At 47.6% G+C, this 25,182-nt stretch overlaps 1 protein-coding gene across 2 annotated transcripts in view; it reads right to left on the bottom strand.

The window, feature by feature from the left end:
- The window catches only part of PLXNA2 (plexin A2), a 218,933-nt gene that overhangs the window by 171,688 nt on the left and 22,063 nt on the right, over nucleotides 1-25,182 (bottom strand). The window contains exons 2-3 of one of the 2 annotated variants that reach the window (XM_025353797.1): nucleotides 19,809-21,076; nucleotides 13,317-13,499 (exon numbers count right to left, since the gene is read on the bottom strand). In XM_025353797.1, the coding sequence (XP_025209582.1) occupies nucleotides 13,317-13,499; nucleotides 19,809-21,041 (1,416 nt within the window). In that variant the 5' untranslated portion in view covers nucleotides 21,042-21,076. Of the gene's footprint in view, nucleotides 1-13,316; nucleotides 13,500-19,808; nucleotides 21,081-25,182 lie in introns of those variants that run through there. The other variant, XM_025353791.1, reaches the window with a different exon arrangement.

Genomic DNA, 25,182 nt, shown 5'->3' with positions numbered 1-25,182 from the left:
TATTGAACCTTATTATAATCTTTCTGAAGTAGGTAGTATTATCCCCGTTTTAAACACAAGAACTCTCAACTCTGAATTGCCAAGAGGTTAAATAACTTGGCCAAGGTCACGTACTTAGTAAACAGTAGAATTAGGACTTGAACTCAAACCATTGTCTTCTCTCAATGATATAAAACTATGAAAGAAAAAAAAATCAATAAATGATGGTTTAGAAGAAAAATTATTTTCAGTCTGAAGATCAAAAGAGCAGGGACTAATGCATCCCTTGTGCCAACTGGTACAAATTATTATTCTAAGTGATAAAGGGAGGTCACCACATGTGCCATTGTTGGAAAAGGGTTAGATAACCCTTGGGCATGATGACATGTGATTACTCAGGCTGAGGGTGAATGGGGCATTGACAGTCACCGAAGCTGAACTGGGGGCTAATTGCAGGAAAAGACTGGGTTTCCCAGTGACTAAATGTGCTGCAAATTTACCTGGAAAAGAATCTCAACATGAAAGAGAGCTAATCCTTGTGTGTGTGAAGTTAACAGGTTCTCTGTGGCCCAGGGAGCTCTCTGGATGGGGACCCTTGAAATTAGTTGTCAGTAGGGGTCTTGCCCAATCATCCACCTAGAAATGAGGCCCAACTGGGCCCATCAATAGGAGTTTGGCTCAGCCTCTTTCAAACAAGCTTCGGGTATGAGGAAAATTCCTCTTCCCTTAGTTGGCTAGTGTCTTAGCCTAAACTGACTCCCATTAGATTAGACATAAAGCAGAACTTCCTGGCTATGAGCTGTCTGAAGCTTGGCCATCAGTGACCAATATTGGCTCTGGCATATTCTTTCCTAAAGACTTTAAAGAGCAGCAGAGACACCTAATTGCTGCCCACAGCACTGGGTAGGAGAGAACCCTCCCTCCAGCCTCACCTTTGCTTGCTGGTATTTCAGTAAAAGACCCAATACAAATATAGAATGTATAATTTTCACATCATTCTTGGCAAATCCCAGGTGCGCCCCATTAGCAGAGTTCCAAGGATGCCATTTTCTATCAAGAAAAAGACACTCCGCATTGGAGTGCTTAGCTCAGGGCCCTATTAATAGCAATCCTAATTATATGGCTGCAAATTTAATTCATAGCAATGATTAGTGTCAGAATCAAAGGCATCAGGCATCAATATTGATGGAATTGCATAAGCCCCATAAACAGAGAACAAGCATTTGGGCCCATCCCCCCAGCAGTGGTCTGCTGTTAACTATTGCATTAATGTCTCTTCCAATTTTGCCAGATCAAAATGACTCCATTTCTCAGTGTTCTCCTTCTCCCCACTGAAACCTTTGCCTGGCCAGCTCTGAATGGATATGACTGGCACACAAAAGATCCCAGACAATGTCTTTGAAGAAGAGCCCGGGGGCTCCGAGGGATGCATGGGTGATGGGCCCTGGCCCCACGCTTTACCCAGCAGCTTTTGGCCTTGTCAGCAACACTCCTTTGTCTCTCCTTCAGAAAGCTCATGGCAAACAGTGATGCCTGGAGAAAGGGGAGTCAGCTGGGGACTGTGTGTGGCACAAAAGGCTGCCACCCTGTGCATTGTGACCCAGGCTGAGAGGGGTAGGGAGGTGGAGGAGGAGGCCTGAGGAGAGGGACACAAGCAAGACAGCGTGTGCCGAGGTGACAGCTGCCATGTCCCGAGTTTCCAGGGCACCTTCACTCAAAAGAGTGCAAAGAGGTGGCCCTTCCCCCTCCTCTCATGCATCTTCTTGCAGCTCTCCATCAGGCAAGTGGTAGGCTATGAGTGAACGAATGGAAGCGTAGAGAAGTTCAATTGAATGCTAAAAAGCTAGTGGTTAAAAGCACAGATCTGGAGTCAGAGAGCTCTGGATTCAAATCCCAGCTCTCCAATTAGTAGCAGTGTGACTCTGCCAAGTTACTTATTTTGTTGAGCCTCAGCTTGTTATATGTAAATGGAAATAAGACTAATGATTTTTACAATTTCCAGGGTTGATGAGGTTTAACTGAAACAAAACAAAACACTTAGCCCAGGGCTTAGCATACAGTAAGTGCTTAATTTATAGTGGATCCCTTATGCCTATCCCCATTCAAAAATGTGGCATTCCTAGAGAGAGGACTAACATGTAAGACTTGAGGGTCCCAATTCAGTGTTCTTCTGATTTGTCAAAACTTCTTAGCTCTGAGGCAAGAAGTTAAGTAGGTCTCCCTGCTGGGCAGGTTCTGGTAAGATTCCCAAGACATGTGGAGTGAGGGCTCAGGGTTGCCGGTCACCATAGAGCAAGGTTGTATGGTCAGGCCTGGTACGCGAAGCTCAGCTGGACTCTTGCTCCAGGGAAAAAATCCCTAGATCAATTTTAAGCTCTGCATAGAAAATGCCTGCATGCTAGAGAGGCCGAGGTCAGTCTGATGTTCTGCGCAGAATGTTCTTCAGGCCGGGCGCAGTGGCTCATGCCTGTAATCCCAGCACTTTGGGAGGCCAAGGTGGGCAGATCATGAGGTCAGGAGATCAAGACCGTCCTGGCCAACATGGTGAAACCCCGTTCTACTAAAAATACAAAAATTAACTGGGCGTGGTAGCGCGTGCCTGTAATCCGAGCTACTTGGGAGGCTGAGTCAGGAGAATCGCTTGAATGAGGCAGTCAGAGGTTGTAGTGAGCCAAGATCATGCCACGCTCCAGCCTGGCGACAGAGCAAGACTCTGTCTCAAAAAAAAAAAAAAAAAAAAAAAGAAAGAAAGAAAAGAAAAGAAAAAAAAATGTCCTTTAAAATAATATCGAGAAGGGCCCAAAAATTGGAATTCAAAAACCTGGGTTCTGCTCTTGCCTCTGCGGGAAGAACCTGGGTGAGTTTCCGCAGATCACTCCACCTTTCTAGGCCTCAGCTTTCTCATTCATAAAATAGAACAATACACATCTTACTTGTCCAAAGTCAGTGACCAGATCAGTTTTCTGAGGTCCCCTCCGGCTACAAAGTCTATGATACACATTCAAGGGAAGACTCTTGATCTTGCTTGATAGTGTCAATCTTATCCCCTGGGGGCCTTAACCCCAATTCCCCAGCCTCTTCCCCTGAATAGTCAAGCGTGGGATTTCCAGATTTGTTATTAAAGCCTGTTGATGCCATTTCTCCTTCCAGATTAGCTGGGGACACTCAACCTTTGCCATAGAAACCAGGACAGGGATGGCTGATTGGGACAACCCAATGGCACCAGCTCCTGAACCTCTTTCCTGCCTTGGAGCTAGAAACCCTTCTGGAGGCTGAGGCCAGGAGAAGGGTAGAACCACAGGAAGAGACTCAGAAGGCCAGAGCTCCAGATTCATTTTCACCACATTCATCTCCATATATTTCCTGCTTCCCTGGACAGAGGGGCACATGTTAGCAAGAAGGAAAGAGATGTTAAAGTAGCCATAAGCTCTTAGCTTGATCATCTTGGGCTACACAAGTGACTTAGGTATATGCTGGGCCCATCTCCACCCTGAAGTATTTGTCATTCTGGTTCCAACTTCCACATCTTCCCTTGATTTACAAGTCAACCCCAAGTTAGTCCATAATCTCTGAATTTCAGAATCACCATCTGCAACAGAGTAATGAAATATCCCAATCCTTCTTTTCTTTTTTTTGAGACCGGTCTTGCTCTGTGACCTAAGCTGGTTTGCAGTGGCATGATCTCGGCTCCCTACAACCTCCACCTCCCGGGTTCAAGCGATTCTCCTGCCTCAGCTTCCCAAGTAGCTGGGATTACAGGCGCCCACCACCAGGCCTGGCTAATTTGTTTTTGTGTTTTTAGTATAGATGGGGTTTCACCATGCTGGCCAGGCTGGTCTCGAACTCCTGACCTCAGGCAATCTGCCCGCCTTGGCCTCCCAAAGTGCTGGGATTACAGGCGTGAGCCACGGCGCCTGGCCTCCAATCCTTCTTGATCATCTGAAAATTAGATGGGATTAATGAACTAATAGAATCAAAGAGAATTTGGGACTGTGGCAGAAAAACATGGTAATAGTACAGGAGTGGTAGTAGTAATACTAGCAGGAGGAGTCACTCTAGCAGTAACAGAGATGGTAGCAGCAATGACTGCCATTTATTAAGCATCTACCACGTCAAGATCTGTGTTAGATGTTATGTAGCCTCCATGTCTGATAGGCATAGCAATCTTGCCAGGCAGGCATGGGTGACCCAGATGAGTAAACTGAGGTCCCCTCAGGTCACACAGTTCATCCAAGGCAGAGCTGTGCAGCACAGGATATTGTGGTTGGTGTGGAGACATGCAAAGGGGGAGAATGGGCCTGTTTTAGTTAATTCTGCGAAACTGCAACTGGGCAACTGACACTTCCTTCAGCCCCACCCTGGGGAGGGGGTCAGTACATATTGTTTGGTGATATGAGACTGTGAAACCTCTCACTGGTGACTAATGCAACTGGATGCCAAAGTCCAGCAGGATTAGATTAGTTCGGCTCAGCTGGTCCCGTTTTCTAAGTATTTTTTCCCATGACTCAGGGCTAGGAGTAGGGGACAGGATTCTCTTCCTCCATCTGACCTTGCAAACATGTCACTGAAAAGGAGCCTGATCTGACAGCTTCACTACCCCAAGGAGCCAGGGAAGAAGTGGGGTTTGGGGGAAGCCTCAAAGATAGCAGTAATAATAGAAAGCACTTTCATGCCAAGCACTACATTAAGCACTTTTTATACATGATTTTATTTAATCCTTACAACAAATATGCAAAGTGTTTATTACTACCCCACTCCACAGGAAAAAAAAAAAAAATAGAGGTTCACAAGTTAAGTCACAATTGTAGCAATATTTAAGTGCACATATGCCCATGTGCCCAAGCTCTGCACTCTATCCCTTCCATGAATTATTTCTTTGTAATCTATTTTTTCCTTAGCACTTATCACCCACTAAACATACTATATATTGTGCTTACTTATGTTGTTTGTCTGACTTCCCACATTAAGATATAATTTCCATCAGGGCAAGCTTTTTTTTTTTTCTTTTTGAGATGGAGTCTCTCTCTGTCCCCCAGCCTGGAGTGCAGTAACGTAATCTGGGCTCACTGCAACCTCTGCCTCCTAAGTTCAAGCGATTCCCCCACCTCAGCCTCCTGAGTAGCTGAGATTACAGGCACACACCACCATGCCCAGATAATTTTTGTATTTTTAGTAGAGATGGAGTTTCACCATGTTGGCCAGGCTGGTCTCGAACTCCTGACCTCAGGTGATGAGATCGCCTCGGCCACCCAAAGTGCTGGGATTACAGGTGTAAGCCACCATACCTGAGCAGGGCAGATATTTTTGACAGTTTTGTTTTCTACTGCTTTATACCAAGCTCCTGGCACACAGTACATATTCAATAAATATTAGGTCAATAATGAATTATGTCATTTAATCCTTACTGTAATCTTATGATGCAGGTACCAGACTTGTCCTCATTTTACATGGAGGAAATTAAAGCTCAGAGGTCACACAGCTAGTAGGATGGAGTCAGGACTGGATCTCTCCTAAGCCCCTATACTCTTTGTTATGCAAATTGGTCCCTACTTGAAGGTAGGAGAGTGGACCAGGTGGTCTTTGTAAGTCCCTTCCAACTCAGAGATCTATGTCCATGTTCCAAATCCACAGACAGGCAAGGATTAATGGCGTAGAAGAGTCTGTATTTTCCTAAAGACAGGACCTCTGTAAACACCAGCACCTTGGCCTCTTGAAAATTTTGCCTAGCCTATTTAGGTCACCTGGATTCTGCAAGCTTGAATCATTATGCCCATCCCCCCTGTCCCCAAAACACAGTTTTCTGTGTTTCACCTGCTTTGCAATAAAGCCCTGAGCTGCAGGAGCTCACTGTTAAGACTGCAAAACAGCCAGTTGAATACACAGCCTGATGCCTCATACAAGAATCGTCCAAGATTGAAGTATATTAGAAACTACACAAAAAAGTACAAAAAATAAAGAGTCTTTAGTTTCTCCCCTTTCAGAATGACTCTGGGAGATCAGGACCTCCTTCCCTGGGGTCTGCTGGGGCTCTGGGTAGAGCCGACATCGCCTGTCTACACCTGCCATGGTCAAGCAAGGAGATGTGCTGGCCGGAGTGTGTGTGTCGAGGGGGGTGGGAGTGGGGCATTCTGTAAATATGCCCCTTTCTTGTGCCAACCAAATGCAGCCTTTCCCAGCTTTCAGAAGACCAGTTCTGGGGACCCAAGAGGCCTATAAAACAACAAAACAAACAGCAAGCTTGGCGGCGGGAGCCCGGGCAGGGAGCCAAACTCATTACTAGGGATGTGGTGGTGAGCTCCCTGAACCACCACCCCACCCCTTCCATGCAGGCTCTGAGGAAGGGGAGAGGGTCTCTACTCCCCACCACCCCAGTGTCCAGCATTGCTGAGACACCTGGGAGAGTTAGGGTATCGGATGGGCGGTCTCAGGTCCCAGGAGAGCCACTAAGTCTCTTAGATGTGGACCTGCAGCTCCGGCTGTTTACTCAATCAAGGGTTCATACAGAGAGACAAGTGAATCATTTCCACTCAGAGGAATGAGTGGCTATTGTTTGGTGGGGCTGGCACAGAGAGAAAGGCATGTTTCTCAGCTTTTCATCCAACTTGGCCTTCCGTCCGCCAAGGCAACTCCACCCCACGAGAGGAGCCAAGTAACAGGTTAGTGTGTTTGGGGAGAAAGTCTAAACGCCAATGTCAATATTGGCATTGGAGGGTGGGGGTGAGCATATAACCTTGGGCAAGACATTTAGTATTGCTACAGCTCAGTTTCCTACATCTGTAAAATGGGGTAAAAATGCAGTGGCGATCAGTACCCTCAGTTGAAATATTTGAGGAAGATGAAAAGAACCATGGAAACGTATCTTATAAACAGTCAGTGTTATCAAATAACCGAGTACTAACCCCAGGGCTGAGGAGAGTTAATACTTCGGTGCTCCTGATGGATTCTTTCCAACGCCTAAGCTGCTACTGCAAGAAGCTCACAGTTTTCCTGGCTTTGCTTAGTAAATCGTTTGTGTGATTACAAAGAGAAGAATAGAATTGGGACGTCAGGGCTTCCTGTGGGCCAGGGATTGGAGACCTTGGGTTGGTATGTCCCTTAGGGAGAGGCAGAGAGAATTTTCCTTTAAGAATTTCACAGACATTTCATCGGCCACCATTAGCTAATGGGAAAGAAGGTAGTGCCAGAATAGGCTGGGGCCCTCCCCAGAGCTTGGAAATTCTCTGGGGATTTGCAAAAACATCCCAGGAGTCATACAGACAGAGACTGGTGGAGGAAGCAGTGGTTCCCTGGGCATTCTTGCCTGCTTCCCTGCTATACACAAGCCTGCATCTGATCCAGGTGAAGCAGATGGCTGTCTGTACTATTCTGGGGCCCTCCAGGCAACAGTGTAAATGCTGTCCCCTTCCTCTAGCCAACATTTCTGAGATTACCACCCCACCCTCTTCCAGATGTTGTTAACCAGAAAACAAACTCCTTTCCTGTTACCCACCAGAAGTTGTCCTGTTTCCTTTACTTCTCATGCCACTGCCATGCCAACCCTCCTCCTCCCGGCACCGACCTACCCAACACATCATACCTTCCTTCCTTTGCAACCAGCCACATCAACAGGAGTCACTGTTGGTGTCTGATTCTATTTCAATTAGTACAAATAGATGTCTAGCATAGAATAGGCACCCAATACATTTGAGAGCACTTTCATGAGCACCTAATGTGTATCTGGCAGTGGGGATGGGGTGATGAATGTGAAAAGGAAGGTCCCTGCCCTCAAGGATCTGTGAATCTCAAGGGAGGCAGACACCTTAGCAGCTGCTCCCTTGCCAGATGCTGTGGGGTCTAGGAGGGTGCCATGCACAGTGGTTGAAGGGACAGGGTAAAGGACATGTCACAATGCTTGAGCAGCAAAAGAGGTTTCTGATGGGGATGGAGAAGAGAGCCAGCAGCATCTGCTGTTGTTTAAGGTCCCTGGGACTGAGAGGCTAGAGAGCCCCAGCAAAACACTACCCTCCAGCTTCTGTGAGGAGCCCTGCAGGGATGTGAAACCTGGGCTGAGGTGGCAGTTTAGCAGCTGCAAATGGAACGAAGAAACCAAAGGAACTTCACCCTGAACCCAAGATAGTCCTTCCTTCCATTGTCCTGGCATCTTTCACTTGCTCAGCTTGACATCCTCCCTCTTTTGCCCCATGACATGAGCTTGATTTGCCACCTGTCTCTGCCCTGAAACCTGGAAAATCATGTAAAATGAGTTTCCAGTTCCTGTTGCCACTCTTCCTCCATCTGCTTTGGTATTCGCACTCAGTCTGTATCATCTGGACTCTCACTGCCTATTCTTAACCAGGAGGGATGCTGTCATGAGGAACTGGACCCGGGCCCCAGGATAACCTGCTTTTCCCTCCCCTACATCTGGCCCCAGGACTGCCTGTCCTCATCATCCTGGCCAGGCTTTGCCATGTCTGTGCCGAGCCCCTCCCACCTGACCCTGAGGGGCTTTCTGCTACTCTGAGGGCAGGCTCAAAACCAGCCTCATTCCAAAGTCCACACCCAGGGGTCCTTGGTCTTCCTTTTTCTGCTCCTCTTCTCTGCCTCAGCCCATATTCCTTCATCACACACTTTGCTGACAGAGCCAGAGAAATAGTGGCAGCATCATTGAAAAGACCATGAGATCTGATGCAGGGGTCCCCTTGGCAGCACCCCTGGTTGGTGACCATCCAGTCTCTGCTTGCATATTTCCACTGACTAGGACCTCATTCCCTCCTGAGTCAGCTCTTTCCATCCTGGGACAGTCTGGCCATAAAAAACATTTTCCTTATATGAAGGGGAAAGTTGCTGTGCTGTAATGCCTACCCAGTGGCCCTATTCTGCCCTCTGGGGTCACACTGAATAAGCCTAATTCATCTTCCATAGCTTAATGGATAAGCCGGCAGATTGTAAAACCAGATAATCACAGTTCTAGTCCTAGTTCTGCCATTTTATTTACTGTGTGGCTTTATTATTATTTTTTAATCTTTCTTGGCCTCCATTTCCTCATCTTTAAAATGGAGGTGATAGCACCTACCTCATAGAGTAAAAGAGTAAATGAGTTAACAGATATAAAGCTCTTCAATAGCATGTGACATATAATAAGTGCTCAGTAAATTATGTTATCTAAAGACAGCTGTTCTATGTCCTGCTTTATTCACTCTTTTCCCCTTCACATAGCATGATTCCCACATCCATTCAGCTCTTGTTTATCTGGCACTTGAGTTTGCTTAACACCCTCTTGTGATGTTATCTTCAAGGTAAAGTGGAGTCACTATGTCTCATGACACAGAAGCTGTTCTTCTATTATCATGATGAAGACTAACTTTGTTAAAGCAATATATCACACAGTTGGCTCATGTCAACCTCACGGTTCGCTAAAATCCCAAGATCCTTTTCGCTTGATCTCCTTAGGGCTTAAAGTCTCACAGGGGCTCTCCCTCCCCTCTTATCTGTCCAAGTCTTCCAAACTCCTCTGCATGTTGGACCTTCATTGCATGTGCTTTGTACCTTCTCAGTGTGGCACCCAAGGTCTAGTATGCCCTTCTCTCCCTCAACTCATCACTTCATCTGTCTCATCTAGTCTATAAGCAGACCCTGGTAATCTTCCTTTTCAGTAAAGCCTTGCAGACTGATCACACTACAGTTGCTGTTTTGTTTGAATTATTCCACCCTTATGGTGAATCTTTGCATGTCTTCTTATCACCTGTGATGCACTGACCCTTAGCTTATGCAAGCATTGCACATATAGTTTTTTTAGGGGGAGAGGGGGGACAGAGTCTTGCCCTGTCACCCAGGCTAGAGTACAGTGGCATGGTCTAGGCTCACTGCAACCTCCACCTCCCAGGTTCAAGCAATTCTCCTGCCTCAGCCTCCTGAGTAGCTGGGATTACAGGTGCGTGCCACCACGCCCGGCTAATTTTCAGAGTTTTAGTAGAGACAGGATTTCACCACATTGGTCAGGCTGGTCTCAAACTCCTGTTTTTTGTTGTTGTTGTTTTGTTTTGTTTTGTTTTGTTTTTGAGATGGAGTCTTACTCTGTTGCCCAGGCTGGAGTGCAGTAGCATGATCTTGGCTCACTGTAACCTCCATCTCCTGGGTTCAAGTGATTCTCCCGTCTCAGCCTCCCGAGGGGGTATGAGCACTACAGGGGGTATGAGGACTACAGGCAGGTGCCACCATGCCCAGCTAATTTTTGTATTTTTAGTAGAGACGAGGTTTCACCATGTTGGCCAGGCTGGTCTCGAGCTCCTGACCTCAGCTGATCCACCTGCCTTGGCCTCCCAAAGTGCTGGGATTACAGGTGTGAGTCACCGCGCCCATCCTCACATACAGGTTTTGGGGACTTAACCTTATTCTGTCTGTTCCTTCCACTTGTTTGCAGCTCAGAAGGCAGTGGTCTTGTCTAGAGTGCTCTCTATGCATCTTGCAGACAGCAGTGTATAAGCAGCTATGTGACACAGCACATAAGAACGCCCTGTGGTCCTATCACTTCTAGCAAGTCTCTGCTTCCTCTAAACTTCCATACACAGGGACATCCTGTTTCTACAGGCCACAGTAGATGAGGGCTGGACAGCCTGACGGACGCCGGGAGAAGTGAGTAGTTCTGACGCACCCGCCTTCCCTTCCCTTTCCAAACTCTTAGCTATTTTTTTCTTTATTTTCCTTCCTGTGTTGAAAGAGCTATGGGGCCTGGACCATAGTAGGGTTTCCTGGGGACATTCCATAAATTCTTCATGGGTTATTTCTCTGGAGAGGGGTGGGAGCAAGTAAGCTGGTAGATGGGAGGCCAGCAGGGGCCTGGATATGAATGTCAAGTACCTCAAAGCAGCGTGGGTGGGAAAGAAGGGTGAGCTGCACAGAGGAGGAAGGAGGAGTGTCATGAGCTCATAGAAACTGCCAAAGAAAGGCCAAGCAAAGAGTGAGAAGAAGCAGCCAACTCACAGGTCAGAACAAGCTGTGGGTAACCACGCCCCCAGCTTTGCCCTTGAACCTGCTGAGTTGTCTCCACAGCAACTTGTCCGTCAGGGTTTCAATAAGGCCAGGAGAACTTGGCCAACTCAGGTGTGTGACTTGGAAAGATGCCAAGCAGCCCCTGGTGTGTGCCGTGCGCGATGCATGGAGATATGGGGAAAGGCAACTCAAGGTCCCTTTGTGTCTGGTTGGGTCCCTTTTCCTTTATTCACTTCTCATCCATCCATTCATTATACACTGATGCCTTAATTCACATCTAGATCTGAAGAGAGTGAACGCACTAGCCCCTAGCTGACCTCTGTAGCAAGCCTGGACCTGAAGATCGTTCTCAGTCTCCCTCCCTGGGCTCTAGAGCTGCTTCTTTAAGTAAAAATGGTGCCAAATTGGGTGTCAAGGCAAGAAGCAACTTGTCTTAGATCTCTATGCTTGGGCAAGTCAATTTTCTTCTCTGGACCTCAGTTTCCCTGTCAAATAATGAGAGTATTGGGCCAGGCACTCTCTAAGGTTCCTTAAAGAATGGCTCTATTTTTCAAAGCAGTTTTGAGGCCTATCCCATGAGTGAACACTTGGTGAGGTGATTAAAGGGGAAGAAGGGAACAGTCCAAAAAGCATGACCCCTGCCTTTCATGGAACTTTCAAGAGAATCAAGGAGACAGAATGACACACATGACCTGGAGCAGTGACTGAAGGTGGGGGAAAGGTGCTCACACCAGCCTGTGTGGCTTCTGCTGGCCCTTAGAGAGCCTGTGTGCCATTTAGGAAAAGGTGGTCCCTATGGGCAGATGACTTAGTAAGAGAAGGCCCACTGGGCAGATGTTTATACCACAGGGTACATCATGTAACAGGGAGATCTCAGGCTGGATTTCAACTCCCACTAGGCTCCTTAACACAATCCCCCTAGGCCAGGCACAATTTGTCCAACTGGATGTGGTGACCCTGGCTGAGCAGGGAAGTAACTAGCCTCAGGGTTCCAAGCCAAACTGCTTCCTGGTAGAAGCCACTTTTAAATCTTAGCAGAATTTCACAGAGCAACTCCTTCCCTTCCCATTTTGAAAAAGCAAACACAAGGACCACATTCTTTCTCTCTTCCATGTGCCGAAAAGCCAAGCTAGGGTCTCTAGTCCCAGGCAGAGTGGAGGGCACAGAAGAGGAACATGTAGGAACCTCTACAGCAAGTGAGGAAATGGTTAAACGTCTTTGGTATCATGGGAACCAGAAGAAGCCTGGAGGGTTTAGCACTGCTAGGTGAACCCAGACCAGTTCTTCTCACCTCCCCTGGCAGTAATTCAGAACAAGCAGAACATGGAAATTCTTCCTTGGGCTCACTCCAGGTTACCCTCCTTCCACATTTCCAAACAGCATCCCTCCCAAGGCTCTAAATGGATTATAAGGAAAGAGCTCCAGGGTGATGTCAACATCAAAGGGTGAGAGGCAGTGAGGTCTTGCATGTTCCTTGATCCACAGGTGCTGGGACCAGGGAAAGGTGGCAGGAGGGTAAGCATGGGAAAAGGGGATTAGCTGAGACCGGAAAGAATGTGGCTGCTCTAATCCCATATAATGAACCAGATTGTGCACCCTCTCTGCACCCTAGGCACTAGACAAGCAGGCACAAGCTGTTGGCTTCAGCTTGCTGCACAAGAGGCCTCCCATGCTGCCAGCCCCAGACAGCCTGTGCCCTCCAGCTGGCAGAAGTGCCCAAGGAGGCACAAGGTAAAATGTTTACTTCCACCTGGCAGCTCACATCTGGGTGGGGAGCTGGGAAGGGAAGAGACTGTGATTGCAGGAAAAGGAAAGACTGGAGAATGACGTTTTCTTCAGGCATCATATACCATCAGAGAGCAGCACCCACCGTTTGCCCCAGGTCTTAGAATTGGGACCAGTAATCTGCTTCAACCAACTTCTCTGAATTCAACAAAGACCAGTATAATCAACTTGACAGGTCCTAGGGAGGGGTTTGTGATGTTGGAGATTTATAATGTACGTAACCAAAAACTTAGTTTTGCTTGATTTGGGCATGAAGAGCAATTTTTTTTGTTTTTTTTTGTTTTTTTGTTTTGTTTTGTTTTTTTTCTTTTGCAGATGTATGTACCTTCTTAAAGTTTTTTCTTAAAGTTTGGGAAATATTGAAACATGCTTGCATTCCTTACATACCCAATGACTGATGGCTGGAGGAAGTAGTTAGAAGCTAAGTCACAAAATTAACCCCTTCTTACCTCCCCATTTCACCTTCGTTCCCCAAGAAAATAAAGTTGCCTGTAGTTAAATCTCCACCAATAGCTACCTTCCAAGAGGGACTTTCTGCGGAGGAGCTGAATGGCATTGGGGCATCTGAGCTCCTAGACTCTTACCTTTTTCAGCTTGCCACTCTTAGTCCCCACAAAAACCACGCTGTAGCCGTTGTAAACGTAGGAGGCCACAGAGGTCATGCGGTCCCGGCTGGTGGTGTACAGGGTCAGGCCCTCCACTGGAGTTGAGCCTCCCAGTGGCTGGTTGATGTCCAGTCCACAGAAGTTATCGTCGATGGGGACAGGCTGGAGGAAAGGGGAAGGAATTGGGGTGAGTAACAGTGGAGGCCTGGTGGAGTCTCTACACAACCCATATCCCCAACTTCCAGTCTTAGGACGTCAGGCCTCAGAGAGGCAGACGTGGGAGTTCAGGGGCCCTAACACATGCTGCAGACAAAATCTTCTCACCAGCTCACCCACAAATTCCATGTTGGTTCTTATGAAGCCAGACGAAAGAACAGGCAGCAACCTTCCACTCACCTGGAGTCACTGCATCTACCTTTCTGCCAGGAGAACCAGGATCAATTTGTCAAGCTAAGTGCCTGAACTCACTTTCTATTTATGTTAATGTCCCTCAGGACCATGGCATTCTGTGGAGATCTTTCTATTTCAGACGAGAGTTCCTTCAGTGGATAATCAGTCTAAAGGCAACATTACAGGACTTCTACCAGCCCAGAGAGAGTTTCTTGCTTGTTTCTTGGGCTGTAGGGTCTCCCTTTGGGCACAAGAAATTTTAGGCCATTCAACTACCCAGTTGTTTAATATTTACCAGCACCTCACTGGAGCCAACCATGGGAATTCTAGCTCCCTACTATCTTTCCATACTGGAAAGAGATCAGAAGTGTCATAATAATATCGGACAGTACCTTACACTTTGGAAAAGTTAATCTACATATGCCTCAGTTTTTTCCTTTGGAATAATACCTGCCCACCTTTCTGATAGAACTGTGAAGGAACAAATGAAATAATGCATGCAAAAGATTTGTGTTAAGTTGTCCAGCTATTTCCACTATTGCGCATTATAGATCTTCAACAATGTTTGGGTAAATATAATCAAGAGAGAATTCTGGAGGTGGTGTCCTTTGTATTTCCAGCCTTTAAGGAGAGTGGTGGTGTGGCTCCATAATGTGTCTGTCAGGAGTGACTGGAGCACATTTGAAAGATCACCTTGAGCAAGTGAAAAAAAAAAAACTGTGGCCAGGCACGGTGGCTCACGCCTGTAATCCCAGCACTTTAGGAGGCCGAGGCAGGTAGATCATGAGGTCAGGAGTTTGAGACCAGTCTGGCCAACATAGTGAAACCCCGTCTCTACCAAAAATACAAAAAATTAGCCGGGCGTGGTGGTGTGTGCCTATAATCCCAGCTATTCGGGAGGGTGAGGCAGGAGAATCGCGTGAAACCCGGGAGGCGGAGGTTGCAGTGAGCTGAGATCGTACCACTGCACTCCAACCTGGGCGACAGACTCCGTCTCAAAAAGAAAAAAAAAAGAATTGCTGGAAAGAAAGTAGGAAGATCTTGATCCTATTCCCTGTTCTGCCACTAACGGGTTGTGAAAACTTGGACCAGTAGGGTCCTCCTGTGGGGCTGTTGAAGGTAACGTTAAATTGATGATTTCTAAGATCTCAAGATCTTAGGTCTCTCATCTAAAAAAGAATGAAAGACAAAGACTGTAATGCTTCCTGAGGCAGGGGCTGCTGAGGGGTTTGCATTCTGTACACAGTGCTCAGCACGGGGCTGGGCCAGCATGGATGCTCTGACATGCCCCAGTTAATGGCACAATGTGGAATCCTGTGGCAAAGGCTGCAGGCTCTGGGCCAGAAAGAGCCCCGCGTCCTGTGGCAGCTGTTCCTTCTGGGTCTGCGAAGGCATCCCAGAGGAGGAAGGAAATGGCTGTCGCAGGAATCATAGAAAGCAGCAGAGCAGCCTGCCCCCCGCTCCCTTCAGCCTCCTCTCACCCTCACCAGGGAAGAGCAGGCTGACACATCATCACTCGTTGACAGCCTCATTTCTTTGGAATAATTGGTTTATAAGTTATGGCATGTGATTTTTTTTTTTTTTTTTTAAACCAAGGACTTCCCTTCCTTTCTCTTCTCAGTCCCAAAGGGAGCAGAGGCTCATTTTTTGTGGTTCCGTAGTGTTTTGTAGAGAGCTGCTGCTCCTGCTACTGGTAGGAATGATGGTGCTGCACTCGTGTGTGTATATTCTTCAGGAAAGAAAACAAATTTTTAGGTTAAGATGACTTTTGAACCTGGGATAATATGGAGCCTCACAGAGCAGAAGGAATGAGTTTCTCTGGAAGGTAGTGAAGCTGTGGTGTGCTGAAGCCAGCTCACAGGGGATAACTGTGCATTAAGTGACATCCCATGATGCTTGAAATCAGCCAGGATAGGTGTATTTATACCATGGCAATGGGCAGGGGCTACAAACCAGAGCTTTCCTTTCCCTCCCCTGTCTGCACAGAGCCAGTTATTTAATACTTGCCAGCACATCACTGGAGCCAACCATGGGAATTCTAGCTTCCTAGAAAGGCTGGTCAGAGTTATCAGCTACACATTTTACATTTTGTACTTCTCTTCCTCATCTCATCCCTACACTCCAGGAAGCTACTGCCTTGGCTAAGAAGAAAGTGATCCAGATTTTAGTCCGTTCTCTACTGAAACCAGCTGTGTGACCTTGATATGTCATGTACCCTGTCTCAGCCTCAGTTTTCTCCTCTGTAAAGTAAAAGTATTGGACCAGGTAATTGTCAAGCTTCCTTTGAGCTCTAGAAGTCCTTAATTTCATGGCTTCCATTTCTTTCCCACTTTCTGCAGGGCTGGTAAGGCCACAGAGTCTGGGCACAGGCATAGCCCAAGTCAGCTTTTGAGAAATGACACAGAAGCAAAAACCTAGTAATTCTGGATTTTGCTACCATCTTATTGATTCTAGAATCTCCAGAACTATTAAAAAAAAAAAAAAAAGATTTATTCTCAGCCTAAGCCCTTAGGATTGGCTAGAATTTCTTTTCTCTTCAAGTTCTTTTTCAATATATTGTCAGATATTTCCAAACACCTGATGTGCCTTTACTTTTGCTCTAATGGTTGAGAGCTTGGTGTATGGCTTTCCTTGGAAACAGAAGGGCTACATAGAAAGAGCCTGGACTAAGAAGTAATATAGACCAACTAAATTCAAATCCCCACTTTATCACTTATAGCTGTGGAGATCTGAGTAACTTGCTTAGTCTTTGTGAGCCTTTGTTTTTGTTATCTGTAAAATGGGGGTGATAACTATTGCTTTATGGGGTCATTGTGAGGAGCAAGTGAGATAACACTTAAATTGCCAAGCTTAGCCTTTAGGACATAGGTGCTATTCAATGAGTGATAGCCCCCTTCTTCCTCCCTTTTGTGGGATCAGAGCTCAAATTTTTGATCTGAGATTTCCATGTTATTCCAGAGTCATGTTAAAATCAAGCTCTGGGACCACAGCTTCTTTCATTTATCCTTATTCCCCTCTAAGGCCACCAAAATATTTCTGGGTCCCCGGGTCTTGGTCCTTTGGACTGTCGGGATCTTTAAGGGGCCATTCCTCTTGCAGCCCCTGCACCAGAAGGGTGTGGTGCTGAAGGGGTGGAGGCAAGGGTCTCTCCACTCTAAGGTCCCAGCCCCATTCACTGTCACCTCTCTCCCAGTGCCTTTCCTGTCCTTTTGTAACTAGCCCAGGCTTGTCTCTCTGCGCTGGAGCAGAGAAGAGTGTCATCTTCCTCTTTCCTCTTGCTCAGAAGCAGGCAGGAATCAGCAGTTTCCTCCTGACAAGGCCCCCACTGGGTTATGGGAACTAGGCTGGACTCTGCAAGCATTTAACCCTTACAGACGGTTACATTTCCTCTCCACTTCTCCCCATTAGTTAAGGCCAGTGGCCATATAATTTTGGTGTTAAAAAACAAAACAAAACAAAAAACGAGAGACTATCTAGTCCAGCTTCCTCATTTTACAACAGTAAGATAACTAAGAAAATACCTGGCTCTTTACTACTGTGATTAATATTAATAATCATAGCTGCCCATTTATTGAATGCTTATTATGTTCCAGGTATTGTGCTAAGCACTTTACATAAATTTTCCATTTGATCCTCATACTAACCATCAAAAGAAGATAATATTATCTCTATTTTAAAGATGAAAAACTTACAGCTCAGATCAGGTACATAACTTGCCAAAGTCACACAAGTAGTAAGTGGTAGGACTGATTTTTAATCCCCATCTGTTTTACTTCAAAGCCTTAACCATGACTCTTCTACCACACCAAGCAAATGATGACAGGAATAGAAGTGTAGCCTTGGAATGATGTTTTCTTGCTTCAAGTACTAGTGTTTGGTCCCAATGGCAGGCACCTTCAATTTAGAGTACTCAGTAGCCATATGGGCCCCTTGGTCTCATATATTTTTTTCTAGGCTGCAGATCCAGAGCCCTCAGCACTGTGTATAAGAAACCTACTTTTGCACTTCTCACACTCCCTGTTAACTCCCTGTGTAATGATAAACCTAACATTTCCAGGCATGGTGCTAATCTCTCCATGTATTATCTCATCTGATCATCCCATGAGTTAGGCATTATCATTCTCATCTCACAGATGAGAATATAGAGATGATAAGGTGCTTCTGAAGAAGGGAGGAAGAAACACAGTTGGAATTTGAAGTCTGGCTTTTGTCTCAGAAGCTCAAACTCTTAGCTGCTACATTATGTTGCCAGCTGTCTCTCTCTCTCTCTCTCTCTCTCTCTCTCTCTCTCTTTCTCTCTCTGTGTGTGTGTGTCTCTCTCTCCTACTAGATTATAAGATCTGTGAGAGTAATGATCATGTCTTTCTTTCTTTCTTTTTTTTTTTTTTTCTGAGACAGGGTCTCACTCTGTCACCCAGGCTGGAGTATAGTAGCACGATCTAGGCTCACTGCAACCTCCACCTCCCATGCTCAGGCTTCCAGAGTAGCTGGGACTACAGGTGCACATCACCACACCCGGCTAATTTTTGGATTTTTTGTAGAGATGGAGTTTTTTCATGTTGCCTAGGCTGGTATCGAACTCCTGAGCTCAAGCAATCTGCCTGCCTTAGCCTCCCAAAGTGCTGGGATTACAGGTGTGAGCCACCGCGCCCAGCCAATCATGTCTTTTTATGTTTGCATCCCCAGTGCCTAGTACAGTGCCAGGCATTCAGAAGATCTTCAATACTATTTGTAAATGAATGGAGGGATGGGTAGATGGATGATGGTGGATGAATAAAGAGAGGGATGAATGGATAGATGGAGGGCTAGATAGACAAATGGATGATGGATAGATAAAGATAGAGGCATAGATTAAGGGAGAAAAAAAAGAAGGATGAGTGGATAAAGAGATAGATGGATGAAGGGATGCAGGAAAGAATGAAGGGAAGGATCAGGGACAGATGAATGGAGGGATGGGTAAATGGCTGAATAGATGGATGGATGGATGGATGGATGGATAGAGAGATGCATGGGGGAGAGAGCTAAGGAGGAGGGAGGGATAGATGGATAGGAGAATAAAAGGAGGGAAGGAAAGAGGATGGATGGAGGAGAGATGGGTGGATAAATGAATGGATGGTTGGATGGCTGGATAAATGATGGAAGGAAGAGTGGATCGTGAATACTTTGATGACAGCACCATGAGCCTCTGACAGGGCAGTGCTTGCCACTGATTTTCTTGTCTCCGCTTTCCTCAGGTCTGGATTCTCAGCTTTTCATCCCCTCCTCTTTTGCCTTTGTCCACACTCTTGATTATTCTCCAGTTTTCCATCAATTGGTCAAGCCAGACTCCTTTCCCTCTCCTCTGACTTAGATTTCCAATTTCCACTTGACTCCCTCACTAGGAACCACAGTGGTCTATGGCTCTGTGTGTACATGACCTGGCCCCCATTACTTCTGATGGACCCCATCACCTGCTGCTCTTTCTCTCACATACTCTGATCTGGCTGCAGTGGCCTCCTTACTGTTCCTCAGACACTCCAGGCATGCCCTGAATTCTTTGCACATTCTCCTCACCCTTTCTCTCTCTGTGGAATGCTTTCTCCGGACACCTGCATGACTCCCTTTCTTCTCATCCTCAGTCTTTGCTTAGACACCACTTTCTCAGTGAGTCAGTCCTGTCAGCTACTGCCTCTTCCCCTTCCCTGTTTATTTTTCTCTACAGCCATTATCCCCATTTGGCAAACTAACATATATTATGTGTTCATTTGTCTCACCCAGCTGGCACGTAATCTCCCTGAGGGCAGTGAGCTTTGTAGGGCTGTATGGTTCATAGCTGAAGCCTGCAGCATTTACAGTAGCAGCTGGTGTGATGTAGGCACTCAATACATGTATTTGAAATGATAACAAATCAACACACATATCCCAAGTATCTGGTGTACGTAAGACCCTGTGTTATTGGTTACCACCTGATAACCTGAGTCTGCAAACCTCTTTCATTTCAGGCCCGTGGTGGTGTGGGAGCAGGTGTGCCCCAGGGCATGGACAGGAAGGTTGGAACCTGTGTCACAGAGCAGGAGCAGAGCAAGGTGCGTGCCTCCTTACCGCCTTGGTGCACTGGACGTCCTTCCCCAGCAGCCAGTTGAGCTCCAGGTTGCCCTCGCCCTGGTAGCAGGACTGCAGGCGCTCCTTGATCTGCAAGTTGATGGCCCGGATGGGGAAGGCACACAGGGCAGAGTCATCGGGCGGGTGGTGATACTGCTTCTGCCCTTTGGAGAAGATGGCGAAGAGTACATCGTCCTGGCTGGTGATATTGAAGGCCTGGGCCAGCGAGTCCCCAGGCTTGGCCAGGTAAGCAGCCTGCAGGAGGCGGTATTCCACCCCGGCCCGGGTGCAGCCGAAGGGCAGGGACACATATGAATGGAACTTGGGGTCATCCTTGCAGAGCCGCACGATGCGTGAGGTGTAGAAGAGGTCTCCAGCGGAGTTAATGGCCACACCCTCGGGGGTCTCGGGCTGGACAGTGAGAAAGTAGACAAAGCCCCCACTAGCAAAGCCATAGATGTAGAAGATGTCAAAGTGGGAGACCAGAGCCAGGGTGTCTGAAGGGATCTTGATGAGAGAGGAGACAAAATCGCTGTGTAGCTCATAGTCGAGCATGGCTGAGGACTCAGGGTCTCGGGGCAGCTTCCGGCTGGACAGGGTCGGGAAGTAATCCTGCTTCCCATCAACGGCCGTGCCGATGAAGAGCTTGCCGTCCTCACCCTCGGAGCGCACAATCACCCCATACATGGTGCCCGTCTTGTTGACGCTGGACAGGTAGTGCTCCTTCTTGTGGGACGGCTCCACCAGGATGAAGAGGTCATCCAGCCGCAGCAGCTTGCAGACCCCCTGGTAGAGGCTCCCACAGGCCAGCAGGCGGTTCTCAGAGTAGTCAATGATGAGCAGCTTGTTGACATTGTTGGTGAGGGTGAGCACTTCGCTGCAGGGCTGCACGATGAGGGGCGGGTAACAAGACTTGTTGTCCTCTTCTGGTCCTGTCTTATGAGCCACCTGGATGGTCAGGTTGCCCGTCAGCTTGTAGACCCGGTTGATGGCCCCCACATAGACGGCCCCCGTCCCTCGGTGGACAGTCAAGTGGTTGAAGGTCCAGTCACGATTCTCAGAGTGGAAGGTGCTGAACTGAGGCATGCCAGCTGCTGTGGGGGCCAGCAGCACCCAGACCACTGAGAGCAGGACCACAGAGCGGCTGTCCACCTCCGGGGCCCAGGACCAGGGCCGCCTCTGTTCCATGCTGAGAGGGACGGCGGTGAGGAGACGGCTCCTGTGTGTGCTCATCTGCTCCACCTTCCCTGGTTGGCCCTCACATGATTCTGCAAAACACAAGGCAGAGTGGTCAGACCAAAAATAAGTTCCAGGAGGAGCGAAGAGGCTGGCCTGACCCAGGGTCCCCATCCTGGTTTAGCTCTGTGAGTCTCTTTCTTCTGAATTTTGGTTTTTCTATTTTTAACATACTCTCTCCCTCTTAGGGACGTTCAGGGAATCCTGTTATCTATTTTGGTCCCTAGCCTTTACACTATAGAATACTTGCTTTTTAAAAAAATTTTATTTTACAAAGCATCTCTATTTCTGGCCTCTGAAGCCATCGTTTTCATCTCTCAGAGAGGTTAAAAGGCTGTTGAAGTTCACCCAGACAGTCAATCCGATGTCAAGACTAAAGCCAGTCTTCCCCACTCAACCGGCACGTCTTATCCCAGTCCAGTGGAAATCGCTCCTGTTTTTTGAAAGCTTGTTAGGCAGGCCCTCCCCCAGGCTCTCCAGGTCAACTGCTCCCAGAGTCTGATATTGCGCACAAAATTCCTTCCTATTTTAGACTTTCATCACCTCACTCCACTGCATCTCTTTACTTTCTCATGCTCTGTTGTCCACAGAGAGGCGAGGAGCTGGTCACCCTGAGTGAGAGTGCCCCTCTCTGACCTCAGCCCTTTCTTCTCTAGCAAGAAGAACCCGGATCACTAGCTGTTAGAACTTGTCAGGAAAGGGAAATATGTTGTAGCCAACAAGACTGGGATTCCCACATGTGCCATTCCGGAGCCTGAAAAGCCCTTGGGTGATAGGCAGATCTCCTGAGATCCCCCCATCCTTCTCAAGGTAGACACCCAGCTGCTGCCAGGCAGCCAGGTCCTCGGGAAATTGCTTCAACCTCTGCCTCTCTGCAGGCAGAGCACATGGGGAGCCAGGACACATAGAGAACCAGTCTCCTTGCTAGGGAGTACTGGCTAGCTGAGTTCAGCTTCAGTCACCTGGGACAGGGGTACCAGGTTTGGGAGAATGTGACGAGCAGCAAAGGGTGAAGTGAGGTTCAGTCTCATTTCAGGCACTGCTGGGGCCTCCTGACTGTTTCAGCATCCATGAAATCACCTGGGCCTCAGTGGGCCATGCTTAAAGCCCAGTCTCTAGCCTTGACTCCTTTACACTTCCCCCTGCCTCCTGACTCCTAGGCTTTAAGGCTCCTCCACTTCCAGAGCCTTGGTGCTTACTCTTCCCTGTTCCAAGGAAGCTGCCCAGAGAGGCAAGGTAGGGCTCCTGAGGACAGCGTGTAGCCAGGGGCAGGCTGGGCCAGGGGCAGGAAGTCAAAGAGGACAGCCTGGAGGTCAGTGAGCAGGACCTGGAGGTCAGAGAGCAGGGCCTGTTCCATCACTATCATGGTACTGTCCTGACTTATGGAGAGGGACAGTGGGAAGTGACTGTGGCACCAGGAGGAGAAGGCAGCAAGCTGTCACACAGAGAAAGCTTTTCTCATCTGGACAGATCATCCAGCAACCTTCTCAGGCAAGTCCAGACAGAACTCTGGGCACATAAGGAGGCAGGGATGGGAACACCCGAAGGATAGAGAATTTGCTCCAAGGCAGCTTAGGAGAGGCCTTTCTCCCTCAACTCCCCATTCTGGCTGGATGGGGTTATAATTAGAACAGGCACCACTTAGAGAATCCCCTAGAGTTTCTTTAGGAATGACCCTTACTCTTGTTCAGTTCTGCATCCTCGGCCTGGCAGCCACCATGGTGCCACAGTAGGTCCCACATGACTCCCTCCTCCAACCTGACTCCCCTGGAGTGTTCGGGGTGACTCATGAGGCCCTGGGCTTCCTTGGAAAGGGGAAAGCAACAGGAGCATGCGATTCAGGCTGACCTCAGTTACTCTGACACAGCCCTTCCGGCCCCAGGCGCACACCGGCAAAGCCTCCCAACAGACAGAGCTTTCAGTTTGGAAACCAGAGGTTATTTTTAGCTATGTCCTGAGGCCGGTAGCAGGACGTGAATTCCTGAAGAGGAGCTGTGGAAAGGAAATAACAGAATCCTTAAATTCTCCAGCTGGACGGTGAATTGCAAGAGGCCATTCTCTGCACACCCTTGTCTCTGGGAAGAAAAGCTCCTTGGGTTCCAGGTGGAGAGCGGTTCCTCCTCGAGGAGCCGCGAGGGAAGGAAGGGGGTCCTGGTAGCAGAGATAACATGGAAGGACATGATATACGGTTAAGATTAGCCACCTCACCTCCCTGCTTGGTACCCTCCCAAGACACAGTTTGAATAGTGAGTGGCTTATGTTGTTGTTAGACAGAAGTCGGCAACAAATTTGGGATTCGGGGCAAGTCAAGTCTCATGTCCCTTTCTGGTAGAATGGGAATAACTACAGTATGTACTTTTCAAGTTGTCATGACAGTAAATGAGACAATATAGAGACCAACCTCTTAGCATGGTTGCAGGCAGACAGTGAGCACTTAACTTGTGTTAGTTTTTGTTATTATTATTATTATTACTATTGAGACGGAGTCTTGCTCTATCGCCCAGGCTGGAGTGCAGTGGCGTGATCTTGGCTAATTGAGGCCTCCGCCTCCCTGATTCAAGAGATTCTCCTGCCTCAGCCTCCAGAGTAGATGGGACTACAGGCATGCGCTACCATGCCTGGCTAATTTTGTGTGTGTGTGTGTGTGTGTGTGTGTGTGTGTGTGTGTGTTTAGTAGAGACAGGGTTTCACCATGTTGGTCACACTGCTCTCAATCTCCTGACCTCGTGATCCACCCACCTCGGCCTCCCAAAGTGCTCAGATTACAGGTGTGAGCCCCTGCACCTGGCCTGTTATTATCTTTAAGACTCCACAGGAGATGGCACTTCAGAAATCCCGCCATAGCTCTTGACTTCTCTTTTTGCTTATATTCTTCCTGTCCCATTCACAATGAGATGAACATTGTGGGTGGGCCTTTGATCTCTAGGCCTCCCCGACCCAGTGACAGAGCTGGGAAGTCTGGAAGTATGTGGCAAGCGGAAAGAAATAGATCCAAGGTGATCTTCTCATCATACTACTGCACAAGTCCCAATGTAGCCTCTCTGCAGACTGCAGGAAGGCTGGTGGAAACACAGGATCCTGAGGGTTAGACTGAGAATGAAAAAACTTTCCTGATGTCTATAAGGCATGAGGTCACAGGGCAGGAAGAAAGGTGGGAGTCTCAGGAACCCTGGGTTCACATTCTGCCTGTGTGACTCATGAATTATAGTGTCACTCACTTTAGACCAGTCTCGCATTTCCATGAGCCTATTTTTTGATCTTAAAACAAAAGGTACTTGAATGAGTCAACCTATAAGATTTCTTTTTTCAGATAAAATGCTACCTTGAAGCTTGGTTCCTTCAGTTCCCAGAGTCTGTGATTCCAATAGCAACTGAGGTTTTTCACTCCAACCTGGAGATGTTGATTAGGCCAGGAGCTTTTTTAATTTTTAATTTTTTATTTTTCAGGCCAGGAGTTCTAAACAGACCGCTCCAGCTGGGCTATTTTCCTCTCACCCTCAATCAGCATCTGCTTCGGGATAAGCCGCTCCTGGTAACCAGTCAAGTGAATTCATCTCACAGGGCTCAGGGACCGCCCACCTGGGAACAGCTGTCATTGGACACTGGAGTCAAGAGGAGGCACAGTCTCCTGCAGTGAAAGGAGGTTTGCACCCCACCTTGGGAGTGTGGCCTTCATAAAGACAGCTGACTTCAAGGGCACGTTGAGAGCCTTCATCTTTCTATGCCAAATTGATGTGACTAAGTAGCTGTTCCAAGCAGAGCCCAGTGGGCAAAGATCAGGCTTCCTATCCACATTCTGAGTAAGGAGGGAGGGAGCCCACCTTTGTGCCTCTGGTGAGAGGCAGTGTGATATAATAGTTAAATGCATGAGCTCTGAACTTAGGTGCCTGGATACAAATGGAGCCTATAGCTGTGTATACTTGGTCAAGGTACTTAGCCATTCTATGATGTTATCTAACTATCCATATAAAATAGGGTTAGTACTAGTAGCTACCTCATAGTATTATTACAATGAAATCAGTTAATACATATCAAGCACTTAGAACAGTTCCTGGCCATCTTAAGTGTTCAAGATACATTAGCCTTTGTTATTAGCAATTTATTTGTCATTATTTCCAGCTCCTCACCTCCATCCATC

This window comes from Theropithecus gelada, chromosome 1 (genome assembly GCF_003255815.1).
Source record: "Theropithecus gelada isolate Dixy chromosome 1, Tgel_1.0, whole genome shotgun sequence".
NCBI classification, from domain to species: Eukaryota; Metazoa; Chordata; class Mammalia; order Primates; family Cercopithecidae; genus Theropithecus; species Theropithecus gelada.
The sequence above is the reverse complement of the archived record's forward strand: the minus strand, read 5'-3'. Positions and strand labels throughout refer to the sequence as shown.